This window comes from Thamnophis sirtalis, unplaced genomic scaffold (genome assembly GCF_051295495.1).
Source record: "Thamnophis sirtalis isolate CommonGarterSnake01/CBP01778 unplaced genomic scaffold, rThaSir2_p1.2 scaffold_9, whole genome shotgun sequence".
NCBI lineage: Eukaryota > Metazoa > Chordata > Lepidosauria > Squamata > Natricidae > Thamnophis > Thamnophis sirtalis.
This window is the reverse complement of record NW_028261389.1, coordinates 82,110,599-82,124,261: the sequence shown is the minus strand read 5'-3', so window position 1 is coordinate 82,124,261 and position 13,663 is coordinate 82,110,599. Positions and strand designations below refer to the sequence as shown.

At 44.9% G+C, this 13,663-nt stretch overlaps 1 protein-coding gene across 1 annotated transcript in view; it reads right to left on the bottom strand.

Moving 5' to 3' along the window:
• The window catches only part of SEMA3D (semaphorin 3D), an 82,183-nt gene that overhangs the window by 24,488 nt on the left and 44,032 nt on the right, over window positions 1-13,663 (bottom strand). The window contains exons 9-11 of the mRNA XM_087722427.1: window positions 13,575-13,644; window positions 12,761-12,905; window positions 2,422-2,644 (exon numbers count right to left, since the gene is read on the bottom strand). Coding sequence (XP_087578553.1) covers window positions 2,422-2,644; window positions 12,761-12,905; window positions 13,575-13,644 — 438 coding nt within the window. The remainder of the gene's footprint in view (window positions 1-2,421; window positions 2,645-12,760; window positions 12,906-13,574; window positions 13,645-13,663) is intronic.

The window sequence follows — 13,663 nt, the reverse complement described above, 5'->3', positions numbered from 1 at the left end:
GGGGCTCTCAGACCCCCAATCTGGGTCGTTGCTCCATCCCAAGAAAGTTCGTGTCCTGTCTTTTCTCCACATTGGCCTCATGGACGAACCACGGGGACGTTACAGGCCAGAGCAGAGGGTGGCCGGAGGCGTCCAAGGCCTTCTCTGGCTTTAGCATTATATGACCCTCTCAGCCCCACTCCCCACTCCAGCTCCTGCCTCCCGCTTCTTCCCTTCCAACAGCCCTGATTGCTTGGCAACATTTACAAAACGTTCCCAGATTGGAAGAGATATTATTCATAGCTGCTCACCTGGAATTTGCGATTGGCGGATAAACATTAAAGGGTATCTCTACTACTACTTGGGAAAAAAAATGTACTTTTTGTGCCCATTGAGAATCTTGACACGGCTGAGAAATAAGTATCCAGTTCAAGATTCTGATTAGCTTTTTTGGGGGAAAAATAAGTTTTTCTAAACATGATCCCAATTTGAATTAACGGAAAACTTACGCCCGACCTTCAGAATCCCTTCTCTACCTTCTCTGCTTCTTTCTAACGTTTTTGTTTATCTGTTAAGTTCTTATGTTTGGAGGCTTTTATTCGTCTGACAAAGAATTGAGGGTCAAATTTTCATGGCAATTTGGTGGGTGAGATGAGGCTAAAAATGGGCTCTGTGTATTCCCTTTGCAAGCTTATTAATTGAGTGCTTGTTTCAGCTTCCTTTCAGAACCCACCACAAAAAACACCGTTGTTCAGCCCTTCATGCTATTATGTTTAATTGCTGAGAAAACTGCCATTAGGTTGATTTAGTAGGGAGCAAGTTTCTAGTTTCTCAACATGTCAGAAGAATCTTATTTTTCCATCGTCTGGATGAATCTTCCCTGCTAAAATTCTGGACTGCCACCTGCTGACTATTTAAAACCTGCAGGCATCCATTATATGGAAGAGCAAAGCTGACTGGTTAGAGACAATTTAAATAGGGCTGGTGCCAAAATAATGCCAGGCCATAAATACCTTTAATCTTAGCATCAGATCAGATATGAGAAAGTCTTGGTATTTCTCATTTGGAAATTCTTTTCCACTAGAATTTTAGCTTTCCACAATTTTCCTCCATACCCAAAATAAGTTTTTTCTATCTCTGTTCAACATATGGGTCTAAAAGTCCCTCTTAAAAATTGTATGCAAGTTTGCCTGATTATCTACATCTACATCTACATATCTATATCTATAAACGTAAAGGTTCCCCTCGCACATACGTCCTAGTTGTTCCCGACTCTAGGGGGCGGTGATCATCTCTGTTTCAAAGCCGAAGAGCCAGCGCTGTCCGAAGACGTCTCCGTGGTCATGTGGCCGGCATGACTAAACGCCAAAGGCGCATGGAACGCTGTTCCTTTCCCACCAAAGGTGGTCCCTATTTTTTTACTTGCATTTTTTACGTGCTTTCGAACTGCTAGGTTGGCAAAAGATCTAAATCTATATCTATATCATCTATGTCTGTCTGTCTGTCTGTCTGTCTCTTTGAAAGAAACTTTAATGTCCCAAGCATTGAGCTATTATCTAATTCTAACATAGAGATTTTTCTTTGAGAGGAAATGCTGTAAGGATACTTGGCATTCCGGAGGAATAGGGGCATAGAAATACAATGTTGGTAAACCAGGATCAACAAAGCTGCTTCATGTGAGACTTCCATTATATTGGAGATGAGAAGCCGATCGGTTTGTCACCTTGCAAGTTCAAAAAACTAGAGGACTTTTAACTCTTTGTGTGCAGTATAGAAATGCAACCGTTTGCAGTCTGCTATCTGCTATCTATCTATCTATCTATCTATCTATCTATCTATCTATCTATCTATCTATCTATCTATCTGCCTATCTATCTATCTATCTATCTATCTATCTATCTATCTATCTATCTGCCTATCATCCATCTATCTATCTATCTATCTATCTATCTATCTATCTATCTATCTATCTATCTATCTATCTATCTCACACACACACACACACACACACACACAATGTTGTCATCAGGGCCAGAAGCGAACTGGACCTTGGGGTAGTGAATGATGCAAATGTTCTGCTCTAGTTATCGTATCACTTGTTATTAAGTGAGACACCGTTGGGGTAGATTGTAGGGGTAACACCGAAATATAATTTTATCTATGCCTAAAAATATTGTATTTTTTTCCAATTTCATTTTTAATCGTATTTTATTCCAATTTCATTTTAAATTGCTTTTATCAAATTCCACTAATAATTTTTTTCTGGAACTCAGGCCTTTGATATGGCTCAAGGGCTAATCCATCCATCCACCCATCAAATTGTGGCACATCCCCTCCTTGTCTTTCCATCCATCCCAAGAAATCCTTGGGGGAAATGAGACACAAAGCTTGCCTTTTACTGATTTGGAAAGGAGGACACGGTTCTCTTTGTCCGAGGCTCACCTGTGCCTAGGAACAGGACGTCGTACTGCCCGTCTTCGGCCGTGACCCGATCCACCACCACCTGAGTCAGTCGGTGATCCACGTTGACCTGAGTGAAGACCGGGGCCCCTCCCACGGGGTCAACCGCTCTGTGCATCAGGGGGTGGCGCTTGATGAAGCTGATGACGTCATCGGGGAAATCCCGGGTGGTCTTGACCGAGGGGTCGTAGGTTCGGCTCGGACACTGGGGGAGACGGGAGAGAAGAGGCAGCGCATTTAGTGTGTGTGTGTGTGGAGGGGTGAGTTTGGCCCCAGTTGGCCACAAGGAGTGAAGAGAAGCGGTCATCAACGCTAGTTGCGCTAGGATGACAAGTAGTCCTCGAACTTACAACAGTTCATTTGGCAACCGTTCAACATCACTGAAAAAAAGGTGACTTGTGACCCTTTCCCACACTTATTGCAGCTTCCCCAGGATGACCAGATCAAAATTTGGATGCTTGTCCACTGACTCGTATTCATGACGATTGTCCTGTGATTTTTGCCACCTTCTGTCAAGCAAAATCAATGTGGAAGCCAGATTAGCAATAGCAATAGCAGTTGGACTTATATACCGCTTCATAGGGCTTTCAGCCCTCTCTAAGCGGTTTACAGAGAGTCAGCATATTGCCCCCAACAACAATCCGGGTCCTCATTTTATCCACCTCGGAAGGATGGAAGGCTGAGTCAACCTTTGAGCAGGTGAGATTTGAACAGCCGAACTGCAGAACTGCAGTCAGCTGAAGTAGCTTGCAGTATTGCACTCTAACCACTGCGCCACCTCGTGTCACTTAACCACCATGTTACTGACTTTACAACCACAGTGATTCACTTAACAACTGTGGCAAGAAAGGTTGTAAAATAGGAAATAATCACTTAACAAGTGTTTCACGTAACAACAGAAGTTTGGGGCTCATTTGTGGCCGTAGGTGGAGGATTACTTGTTTTATGACTGCCCTGCTCTTGTGGGGCACACCCACCCCCCACGTTCTCAGGAGCCTCTCTTCTTTCAGAAGCCCCACTTCCAGGAGAGGAGGGGGAAGAGGGAGGAGGAAAGCAGGGGAAGGAGGAGGAGGAGACCAAGAGAGTAAAAACAGCTACCAGGGGTTGGACCATCGAGAGGATTTGCATGTCGGGGTTCCAAATAGCCTCCAAAAGCAAATCAGCGTCCAAGACCAAGGATTGCTCAAAGTTCCCATTGATGGAAGAGAGCCACATTGGCACATCTGGGGAAACCCAAATCTGGAAGCTTCCCGGTTTCCCCCACCCAGTTGAAAGTTCAAGATCTTGCCCCCACGCCCACAAGTCCATCCCATGGTCCAATCTCTCACTGCCACGCTGGCAACTTCCACCCATCCAATTCCAATCAGGTGCAGAGGTGCAGAGACAAAGGATGACCTTGACTTTCTAGGAAGAATGTTGTTATGGCTACATTGCATCTAACTCCGTACAATGCCCCCTCCCATTTCCCCACCATAGAAAGGGCACAGGAGAAGAATAGAAAGGGTAGCAGGCCTGAGATCCAGAAGAAAAGATGGCTGCAGGCCTGGCACTGCAGCCTCTGCCAAGTTCAAACACATTCATTACTAATTGTATTCCGTCCTGCTCTCCAGTAAATTCCCTTTCATTTGCCTTGTTGCCTTTCATTTACCTCCAGCCTATTCATGCAACCTGCATCTTGTGTGCCCATCCCCCCAAGGGTTGGAGAACACATGCAGAAAACAGAAACTCTTCTGCGGTTTAACTGCCGTCATTTGGGAATCTGTCTTGGTGGTGAGAAATGTTTCTTCATCTAAATCTGAACAGTTAAATGGCCTTTGTTGCTGCTATGAGGCAAAACATTAAAATCGCCTCTCATATCTGAAAATGCCGGGCACTTGAGGGCTGGTGAAAGATATTCCTCCGCTTCGTCTTTTGAAGAGACGCCGTATTTTTACTTTCTGATACTGTCAGGGGGCGAAAGGAAGACTAGGAACCAGCCGGGAAGGATTTGGAGGCTGTCGGGAGCAATAATAATATTAATATGGAAGTCCCTGTTCCTGTAGTCGCCACCAGAGGGATAAACGACGACGCTGACTCATCCGGACTCAGTTTTCACCACGGCACTTCCTAGGCCAGGCACGCTCAAAGGGGGACCCTGGCACTGCCAACAGCAAACGTTTAATTCCATGTAGTTGAAATCTAAGCGGATGATCCAGCAAAGACCCAGATGTCTTCATTAGCTATCTTTCAACAGTTAACCAATATCGCCCTCTTCTGGCTGCTGTTGGAAAAGCACTTGGATCCTGACGAACTGCATTGAAAAAGATTGATACGCCTAATAATAATATTCACGCCTCAAAGCCTTACAGGTGCTTTTCTTACAGTAGTCTCCACTGTGGCTACTGCCTTGGAAAACAATACAGTATCACTACGTCTATAGGCAGGCTGTCTTGAATCCTGATATTTGTGTTTCTGACACAACATTGGTCTGTAACAGAGGCCCTGCAGAGATGGTATCATCAAACCTATAATAATATAATAATAACTAAATAAATTATCCACGCTCCAGAAATAAGCAATGGCACTCTTTCAAAATATTAAGGGAAGATTGGTCTCCCTGGCCCTTATTCCTATTCTGGATCAAGGTTACCACACAACCGGTGCTGTTGGTGGTGAAGGGAAGGCAGTTCGAGACTATTAAAAGGCAACTTATGACGCAGCAGCATTAATAGCAATGCCGACAGAACTTACTATGTACTACTGGACAGCTATTTCACAGCCCTCTCTAAGCAGTTTACAGAGTCAGGATATCCCCACCCCCACACCCCCCGAACAATCTGGGCCCTCATTTTCCTGACCTTGGAAGGGTGGAAAGTTGAGTTGACCTTGAGCCGGTCAGGATCGAACTGCTGGCAGGGGGCAGAGTCAGCCTGCAATACCACATTCTGACCAATGGGCCACCATGGCTCTTAATTAATCTAGTCGCTTTGTTGTGCAGTTTGGTGTGTGTGTGTGTGTGTGTGTGCGTGCCAGGTAGGAGGGGTGAAAGTTTTCAGTTAACATTGCTCTGGTTTCCAGAATCCTTCCTCAACACTTCAGCCAGAAATTGAACACCAATATGAGGAGAAGGACCAGAGCTTTAAGGCAGTGATCCTCAATCTCGGCAGGTTGAAGATGGGCAGACTTCAACTCCCAGAATCCCCCCGCCAAGTCCACCTATCTTTCAAGCAGATGGAGCCTCGGATGGCTGGCCTGCTTATCTGTGGCCCCAACGGATATTAACCCTCCATTATCCTCTCCTATTAAATGGAGAAGGCCCCATGTTTTCTCCCAGGGCTCCCACGATTACATGCGAGAGGCCTCTCACACGAAGCAGATGGACGGTTTATGAAAAGTTGGGCTTGAAGGCTTTGCAGTTTTGACACAGACCTTTCAAGCAAGTCCAAGCTGCCATCGCTTGGGCCAAGCACACCATGTGGCAGGTCTGTGAGGCCGAAAGGCAGATGGAATGGGTGGTTTCGGGTCGCGCTCGAGCGCTTAAGATTTTGGCATCGCTTAGAGAACATGATGCATGCTGAAACTATCCAAAAAACCTGGACTGAATCTTCTTCTGAGTTCTTTGTGTCCAATACCCCCAATTGTTGCAAATGATTTGAACTTTGGGAGGTTGGGAACGTGTTTTCCTGATAGGGATTGAGAAATCAGATGAAGTTCTAACAGCTGCAACAACTGGGCTAACGGAGTGTATCTCAACCTCCTGGCTCTGGACTTCTGGGAATTGAAGTTCCCGGAATTGGGGATTCTGGGAGTTGAGGACTCCGTGGTGGGATTAAAACTTTTTTTACTAACCGGTTCTGTGGGCGTGGCTTGGTGGGCGTGGCAGGGGAAGGACACAGCAACACCCCCTTTCCCTCCCCACCCCACCAACCTGCCTTCCAGCTCCCTTCCCCTGTGTCAGAATAGGAGGCTAACTCAGCATCAGCTACGGGTGCCCTAAGCTGCTTCCTTCACCCGCATAAGGGGGGCAGGATGAGGGCAGAGGAAGCGAGGCAGGAGGGGAGGTCGCAGGCCATGCTAGTACCTGGGCTAGTTGCAAGAGCAGAGTGGGATCTGGCGGTTTTAAACCAGGATTTAAACCAGCCGAGGTGGCGCAGTGGTTAAATGCAGCATTGCAGGCCACTTCAGCAGTTCTGCAGTTCGGCGGTTCAAATCTCACCGGCTCAGGGTTGACTCAGCCTTCCATCCTTCCGAGGTGGGTAAAATGAGGACCCGGATTGTTGTTGGGGGTGATATGCTGACTCTGTAAACCGCTTAGAGAGGGCTGAAAGCCCTATGAAGCGGTATATAAGTCTAACTGCTATTGCTACTGCTATTTCTTTCAAATGCCCAGTTGTGCAAAAGCATTTAGATTTCAAGAACTCACCCATCATACGGCCTCTTAGGCACTAGATCAGTGTTTCTCAACCTTGGCCACTTGAAGATGTCTGGACTTCAACTCCCAGAATTCCCCAGCCAGCGAATGCTGGCTGGGGAATTCTGGGAGTTAAAGTCCAGACATCTTCAAGTAGCCAAGGTTGAGAAACACTGCACTAGAGAGTACCAGTCTGCTCTAGCGGTGAAGGCGCCAGGCTAGAAAAAGGGAGGCCGGGAGTTCTAGTCCTGCCTTAGCCATGAAAGCCAGCTGGGTGACTTTGGGGCCAGTACCCCCCCCCCCCCCGCTTTCTCTCAGCCCAACCTGCCTCATTGCATCGGATGGGTTGGGCAGCTCAACCTATTTTTATTTTTTTATTTGCAAAAAGTAATAAAGGCAAGACAGAAACAAGCGCATAAATAAAATGCCAAACAGATCAATACGGTGATATTGTCACAAAAATTGTGATTGATAAAAAAACTCCTTTAGGATTCCTTGCATGTCAATCAAAACCAAGGAGGGGGGGGGCTTCCTGAGAGATGGCAGCCTGATTCGTTTTTGGCCCACACTCAGGCAAGGCTTTCACTGTGCAGTTGTGATACGCAACCCCTGTGCATGAGCCCCTGGGCAGGAAGAGACTTGCATCTGAACAAAGCCCCCTCCTCTGACACGGTCCTCCCACGCAACAAAGGATTTAGCAAAGCCCCCAGAACAGGAAGAGGGAAATTCTGTCCTCAGTCTTTCAGTGAAATAAGGTTGCTCAATTTTATGGCATCTTGGCTGTAATCTGAGTTCCCAGTTGAAGCCCGAGATAAAAGAAGCTTCCAAATTCTAGCCTGGGAGTTCACCTATTGTTTGGGATTATTGGAAGGGTTTTCATTATGCATGGCACATTCCTATAAACAATGAAAAAGTAATTTTAGTACCTTGAACAGTAAATTCCTTCACCAAAACCCTCATGCAGAAAATCTCAAGGTACAGAATGACCCCAAAATGTCATCCAAATTTTGCCATGAAATAAAATACATTACACGGATTCCTTTTTTAAAAAAAACAACACCCTTCCAATATTTTCCCTCCAAAGAAACCCAGGCAAAAACAGAGTTTGTTTGAATTTCTACAGACTTCATGCCTACAAATTACATTTAATTCCTTCAATTTGCTAATGGACGTTTGTTGATTTCTTTTTGGCACTCAAGTGGGAAATACGAAACGGTGGATTTTTCTCAAGCAAGATGCCAGTTTAGTCTGCAAAGCAGTCTGAATTAGTAGTTCAGATTCTCTCCGAGGTGAGTTCTGAATCGTATCTTATCTGCTGCGCATACATACTTCCCTCTTCTGAGTCATGCTTTGTGCCTCCAGTGGCCAGCCAGACAGCCACAAGTAGGCGTGGAAGAGACCCCCTTCTTTACTATTTGCTTCTCAGAGGAATTTTGGCTTTAATGTAGGAATTTCAATTTCTACACTATTAATAGCCACTGCAGACACTCCCTGTCATCACATTTTGACACAGTAAATTCCATAATTAGATTATGGATTGTGTTGTGCGTCTCTATGGGAAATGATTTTCATGCAATGGGACTCGTGTCCAGTTTGAAAGAGATTCTCTTCTGGACATCAGCAGTGAACTTATCTGCAGCAACTCAATGAGTGAATCACTTGTTTCCTTATGAAGCAGCCTTGCGATTTCCGTCTGCTGCAGTTGTTAGAAATTCTGTTTATATAAAGCACCACACAGAGCGAACAAAGAGCACAGTCACCATGTGCTTTACTGCGCATCTATTTTGCTGTAACAGGAAACAAGAAACTACTCAGAAAAAAAACCACAGCAGAGTATATACTATAGATTCAAACTTGTAAATACTGCCATCTACTGGCTGAATACTACTGTAGTTGTTTCATAGAAATATATTCCAACAATGAATTCCAACAATGAATTCGAAGAGTTCTGGGCATCTCTGCAGGCAGAAACAGCTGGTAGCTAAGTCTGATGCATTGGACACATTGAAGTATACTGATCAGATTGTTTTCCTTTTACCCAAGACATTGCCTTGAATTAGTTCATTATAACAATGATATTTTTTTTTGCTATTCAGCTCCCAGTGACTCCAGATCATTAAAACATTTTTAAAAACCAGAACAATACAGAACACACTAAACGGAGCCTGATGTCAGAGGAGAAAAGAAAGGAAGAAAAAGGCACCAAGGGCCAAAGTCTGGGCCCTTAAAAATCCCCCTGGTTTGGATTTCAGAGGGACCCTCATTCCAGAGGGAATAAAATAGCAGGCAGACCCTGGGGATTCTTTCCTTATTCTGGTGACTTTGGGTAACCTATGTTTGCCCAAAAGAACCAATACCTCTTATAGAAAAAAGCTGGTGGGATTTTCTCCAAAATACTAGTTCTTAAAATGCCAGCAGACAACAAATACTAAATACTGCAGCTGGCTGGAGAAGTCTGGGAGTTGAAGCTCAGGCATCTTAAAGTAGCCAAGTTGGAAAAACACTGTTTTAAGGTAATGTAAAGAAAGTCGAACTTCCACTAACTCACCTGGTTACTTATGAGAGGACTTACATGCAAAGAAAATGGTCAGGAATCAAGAAAGTCAAGGTAAAATCTATGTTTTTCTTTTTCCCAAGGAAAATATTTTTGCAGAAGGAGGCTGGGCCGACTCCAGCTAATGCTTCATTCTGCATCAAATCAAAGTGTTAGTTCAGGTGGCATCTGGAATCGGCTCCTACCCTGCTAAGCGTTGGCTCTGCTCTCTTAGCCTAGGGTTTCTCCTTCGACATTTAGTATCATATTTCTCTCCAAAACATCATTTAAGCTGTTAAAATGAGGGAAAATTTGGAAAGAGGGTTTGGGTTATTTTTTTTTCTCCTTTGGATAAATGCAAAAATCCCCCCCCCCAACCACCTCCCATCCAAAAGAAGAAGAAAACAACCTTGAGTTGGCTTTGTCTGTTAAAAAGACCTAGCAAAACCATGAAATAGACGAGATTTACAAGATTCAGGGAGGGGAACCTATTATTTAATCAGCCATGATTCATTTGGGAGGGGGAAAAAAAAACTCCAGAACATATTAAGGGTGGATGAAGAGAAGAAAATTTGCAGAAGAAAAACAAGTGGACGTTCTCTTTTTTAAAAGAAAACCAAAGAGCCTCTAAGTTGGAGATGCAGACAACCCACAACTCATCCAAGCATCAAAGCAATACGGAACTGAACATGCTAAGGCAGAAGGAGCGGGATTGAAGCTGCCATGTTGTCTTTGGGGAGAAAATCACCCATCAGGTGTGATATTGGGATTGAATCTGTGATCGGATTTTGGCGGTGAGCGAAGAGGGAAAAAGGACATTGATAAGAAGTCCTTTGAGTGGGACGGAGGCGCTAAGAACTGGAAGTGAAACGGAAGGGACAGGGATTGTGCTAAACAGAGCAAGCTGACCTGTTGGATAATGAGGAAGAAAGCGCCGTGAAGGTTACAGGAAGACTTAGGAGGAAACAATGCAAGGGGGAAAATGCCCCATGCTTTTTACTTCGTTTTTCTTTTTTAATTGCCTCTTCTGGCTTAAAAGGAACCAAGGGGATTCCTTGGTAGAGGCAAAGAACCAGGCTAAAATATTTCATTTCATTTATTGAATTTCTATGCCGCCCAATCCCGGAGGACTCCGGGCGGCTTACAGAAATGAAAATATTAAAAAGAATTTTTAAAAACAATGGTACACAACAAAGTTTAAAAAGGAACACAACAAACACCCATTCAGGAGGGGGCTGGACTTCAATCAAGAGGTCAACAGCCCCAGGCCTGCCGGAAAAGCCTGGTTTTAATGGCTTTGTAAAAGGCCATGAGAGTGGGCAGGGCCCGGATCTCTGTGGGCAGCTCATTCCATAGGGCCGGAGCGGCAACAGAGAAGGCCCTACTCCTAGGCGTTGCCAGCCGGCATTGTCCCGCTGAAGGCACCCAGAGAAGGCCCATCCTGTGCGATCTTGTTGGTCTAAGGGAGGTATGTGGCAGAAGACGGTCCTAGGACTGCCCTCCCCCACCCCCATAGTTCTGAAGTGGGTACATCAGGAGGGCTGCCCAGCTGTTCCCCACATCTGGATGAGAATCAGGTTCAATCCACTCTCTCTCTTTGCACGGAGGTTTTTTGTATCCCGGAAGAGAGAGTAACACGGATAAAATACTGAAAACACAAGCAACCCAAGATGCAACATTCCGAAACTTTCCCGAGTAAATACAAGGGTTAGGAAAAGCTCACGCCAAAGTGCAACACACACACACACACACACGTGACTGTGCTTATTTCTCTACTTCACCGAAGTGGGAAATAAAACCGCAACAGATTTTGCTCCTGATCTCCTCATACATGGAGTGTGAAATGCAACTTTTCAATGTGCGTTTGGAGCTGCCTCCTCCTACAGCAAAATTACCGGCTGGAGTTAACAGCAGAGGGCAGTCAAGGAGCTTTCTGAGGACAGGAGCATCTTTTCCCATCCATCCAGGCCACGTTCGGAAAAAAGGAGCAGCGGGAGAAAGAGTTTGCTCCAAGTCTGCCTATCTCTCGGTGCTCCGAAGGCGGAAAACACACCAAACAGAAGATGACATTTCACACTTAAAAGACGCCAAGACTTGTCCTCAATAAGCGAAGTGCTTCACTTGCAATTAGTCTCGAACGAATATGGTTCACAGCACGTTTCTCCCATGCGCTCCGAGCATAATCAAAATTTTAAACGCCCGCCTGCTACTTCCCTGCATCCTCGTATTTCATTGATTTCCCTGCTTTTGCTACAAACATTCATTATAAGTCAGCAAACAATGAACCACAGCGAACTAAATTAGAGCAGAAAAAGAAAAAGAAAAGGTGAAACAAGAAAGAAGAAGAGTAGCATTTGATTTCTACATACCAGGTGATTTCCCGTGTTTCCTATTTAAATCATTTTAATATAAAATAGGTAAATCATTTTAATAGGAAACATGGGACATTGTCCGATATATAGAAATCAAATGCTACCCTTCTTTCTTTTTTTTCTGTTCTAATTTAGTTTGTCGCAGTTTTTGCTATTGTTCTTAAAACTTTTAATTAAATATATTTTGAAACTGTTCTCCTGAAAGAGAATCTTCATATATCTGAGATAAGAATGGATAGGACTGCCTCAAAAGTGTTATTTACCAGGTGGGTAAATAAAGGTTTTTATATATTCCTGTATTGCCATGAATCATAGCAATAGCAATAGCAGTTAGACTTATATACTGCTTCATAGGGCTTTCAGCCCTCTCTAAGCGGTTTACAGAGTCAGCATATATTGCCCCCAACAACAATCCGGGTCCTCATTTTACCCACCTCGGAAGGATGGAAGGCTGAGTCAACCCTGAGCCGGTGAGATTTGAACCGCCGAACTGCAGAACCGCAGTCAGTAGCCTGCAGTGCTGCATTTAACCACTGCGCCACCTCGGCTCTTATGCTCATTACTATATCTTTTAAAAATGCCAGCCAGAAATGCATGTCACCAAGAGGTCACATTTTAGTTGCTTTATTTTTAAAAAAAAATGCATGGTGAAGAAGCAGTAAGAACAGAAGGAAATTGCAAGAGGCAAGTCAGGCATGCTTGTGCTTTAGCATTTGACAAAGTAGAATATTCCATGGATGAGGTGCTGCTCCCCTAGGAGTTCGGCTCCACTTACTTCCCCCAGGAAATCAGACAAAATGCAAAGAGAGACAATCAGGAAACAGGCAGTCTGATCAATGCAGCCTCCAAGACCGGAAGAAACTTTAAAAAAAAAAAAAAAACAGAACAGAACCGAGTTGTCAAGTTGAAGAAGGGATAAAAACAGAATGTTAAAATATTCTGGACGGAAATCAGCATCCATTCGAGGGAGCCCCATAAGGGAAGAGTTTTCATAGCAAGGAGGTCGATTCGGGGAGAGATACTTACGGTGCCAGGCCTTGGGTAGGGAATTCGCCCATCGTACTGAACCCAGCGGTGGTCCACGCTTTCTTTGTGGGAATAATAGCCGCTGAAGACTGCTCGGATATCGGCCATGCTGTAGACACAAACCGCTGAGCCCTTGAAGACAGAACTGGGGACGACACAGGCATGTCATTAGTCAGCTTCAACAGAGGCCTGAAAGCCCGCCTCACTTGAAACACAACTGGCATACCAGAGGTGGGTTCCTATCGGTTCGGCCCTGTTTGGCCGAACCGGTAGTGGTATGCTGGCCTGGGTCACAGAACCGGCAGCGACCCAGGCTGGACATGCCTCCAAACTGGTTCCCCAGTAGCCACCGTCACTGCTGCCATCTTGTTTTTAAGTTCTGTGCATACACGGAACCATTTCCATTGAACTGCGCATCAAGCATGCACACAAGTGAACTGGCAGTAACGCCAACCAGAATCCACCCCTGTGGCATACGATACATGTCACTTTTGTTTTAATTTGCTAAAAAGTCGTCTTCCTCCCTGCATATCCATTCCATTCTAGACTGACGATGTTACCTAGTTGGGTCATGAAACATCTGCAAGAAAACCACCCAGCTCAGAGAGCACCAAGGGACCCTTCTTTTCAACGCTCAACTACAAATATTCTCCTTTAAACCCCCAGTTTCCTGCCCCACCCCTCCTTCCAGAGCTCTTGTAAAAGGCAAAAAACGTTTATTGTGATTCAACCAACAGCCTAATATCTAGCATAATCCATCAAGGAAACTCTGAAGTTTTAAAAAATTTCTTATGTAGCTTTGGATGACACATACCTGGTGGTGGTGAAAACCCCATACACCATGGGGTTCCTTTCGTCCCTGGTGGAAAGCAGGAAAGTGTCTTCTGCAAGGGACAACGTTAT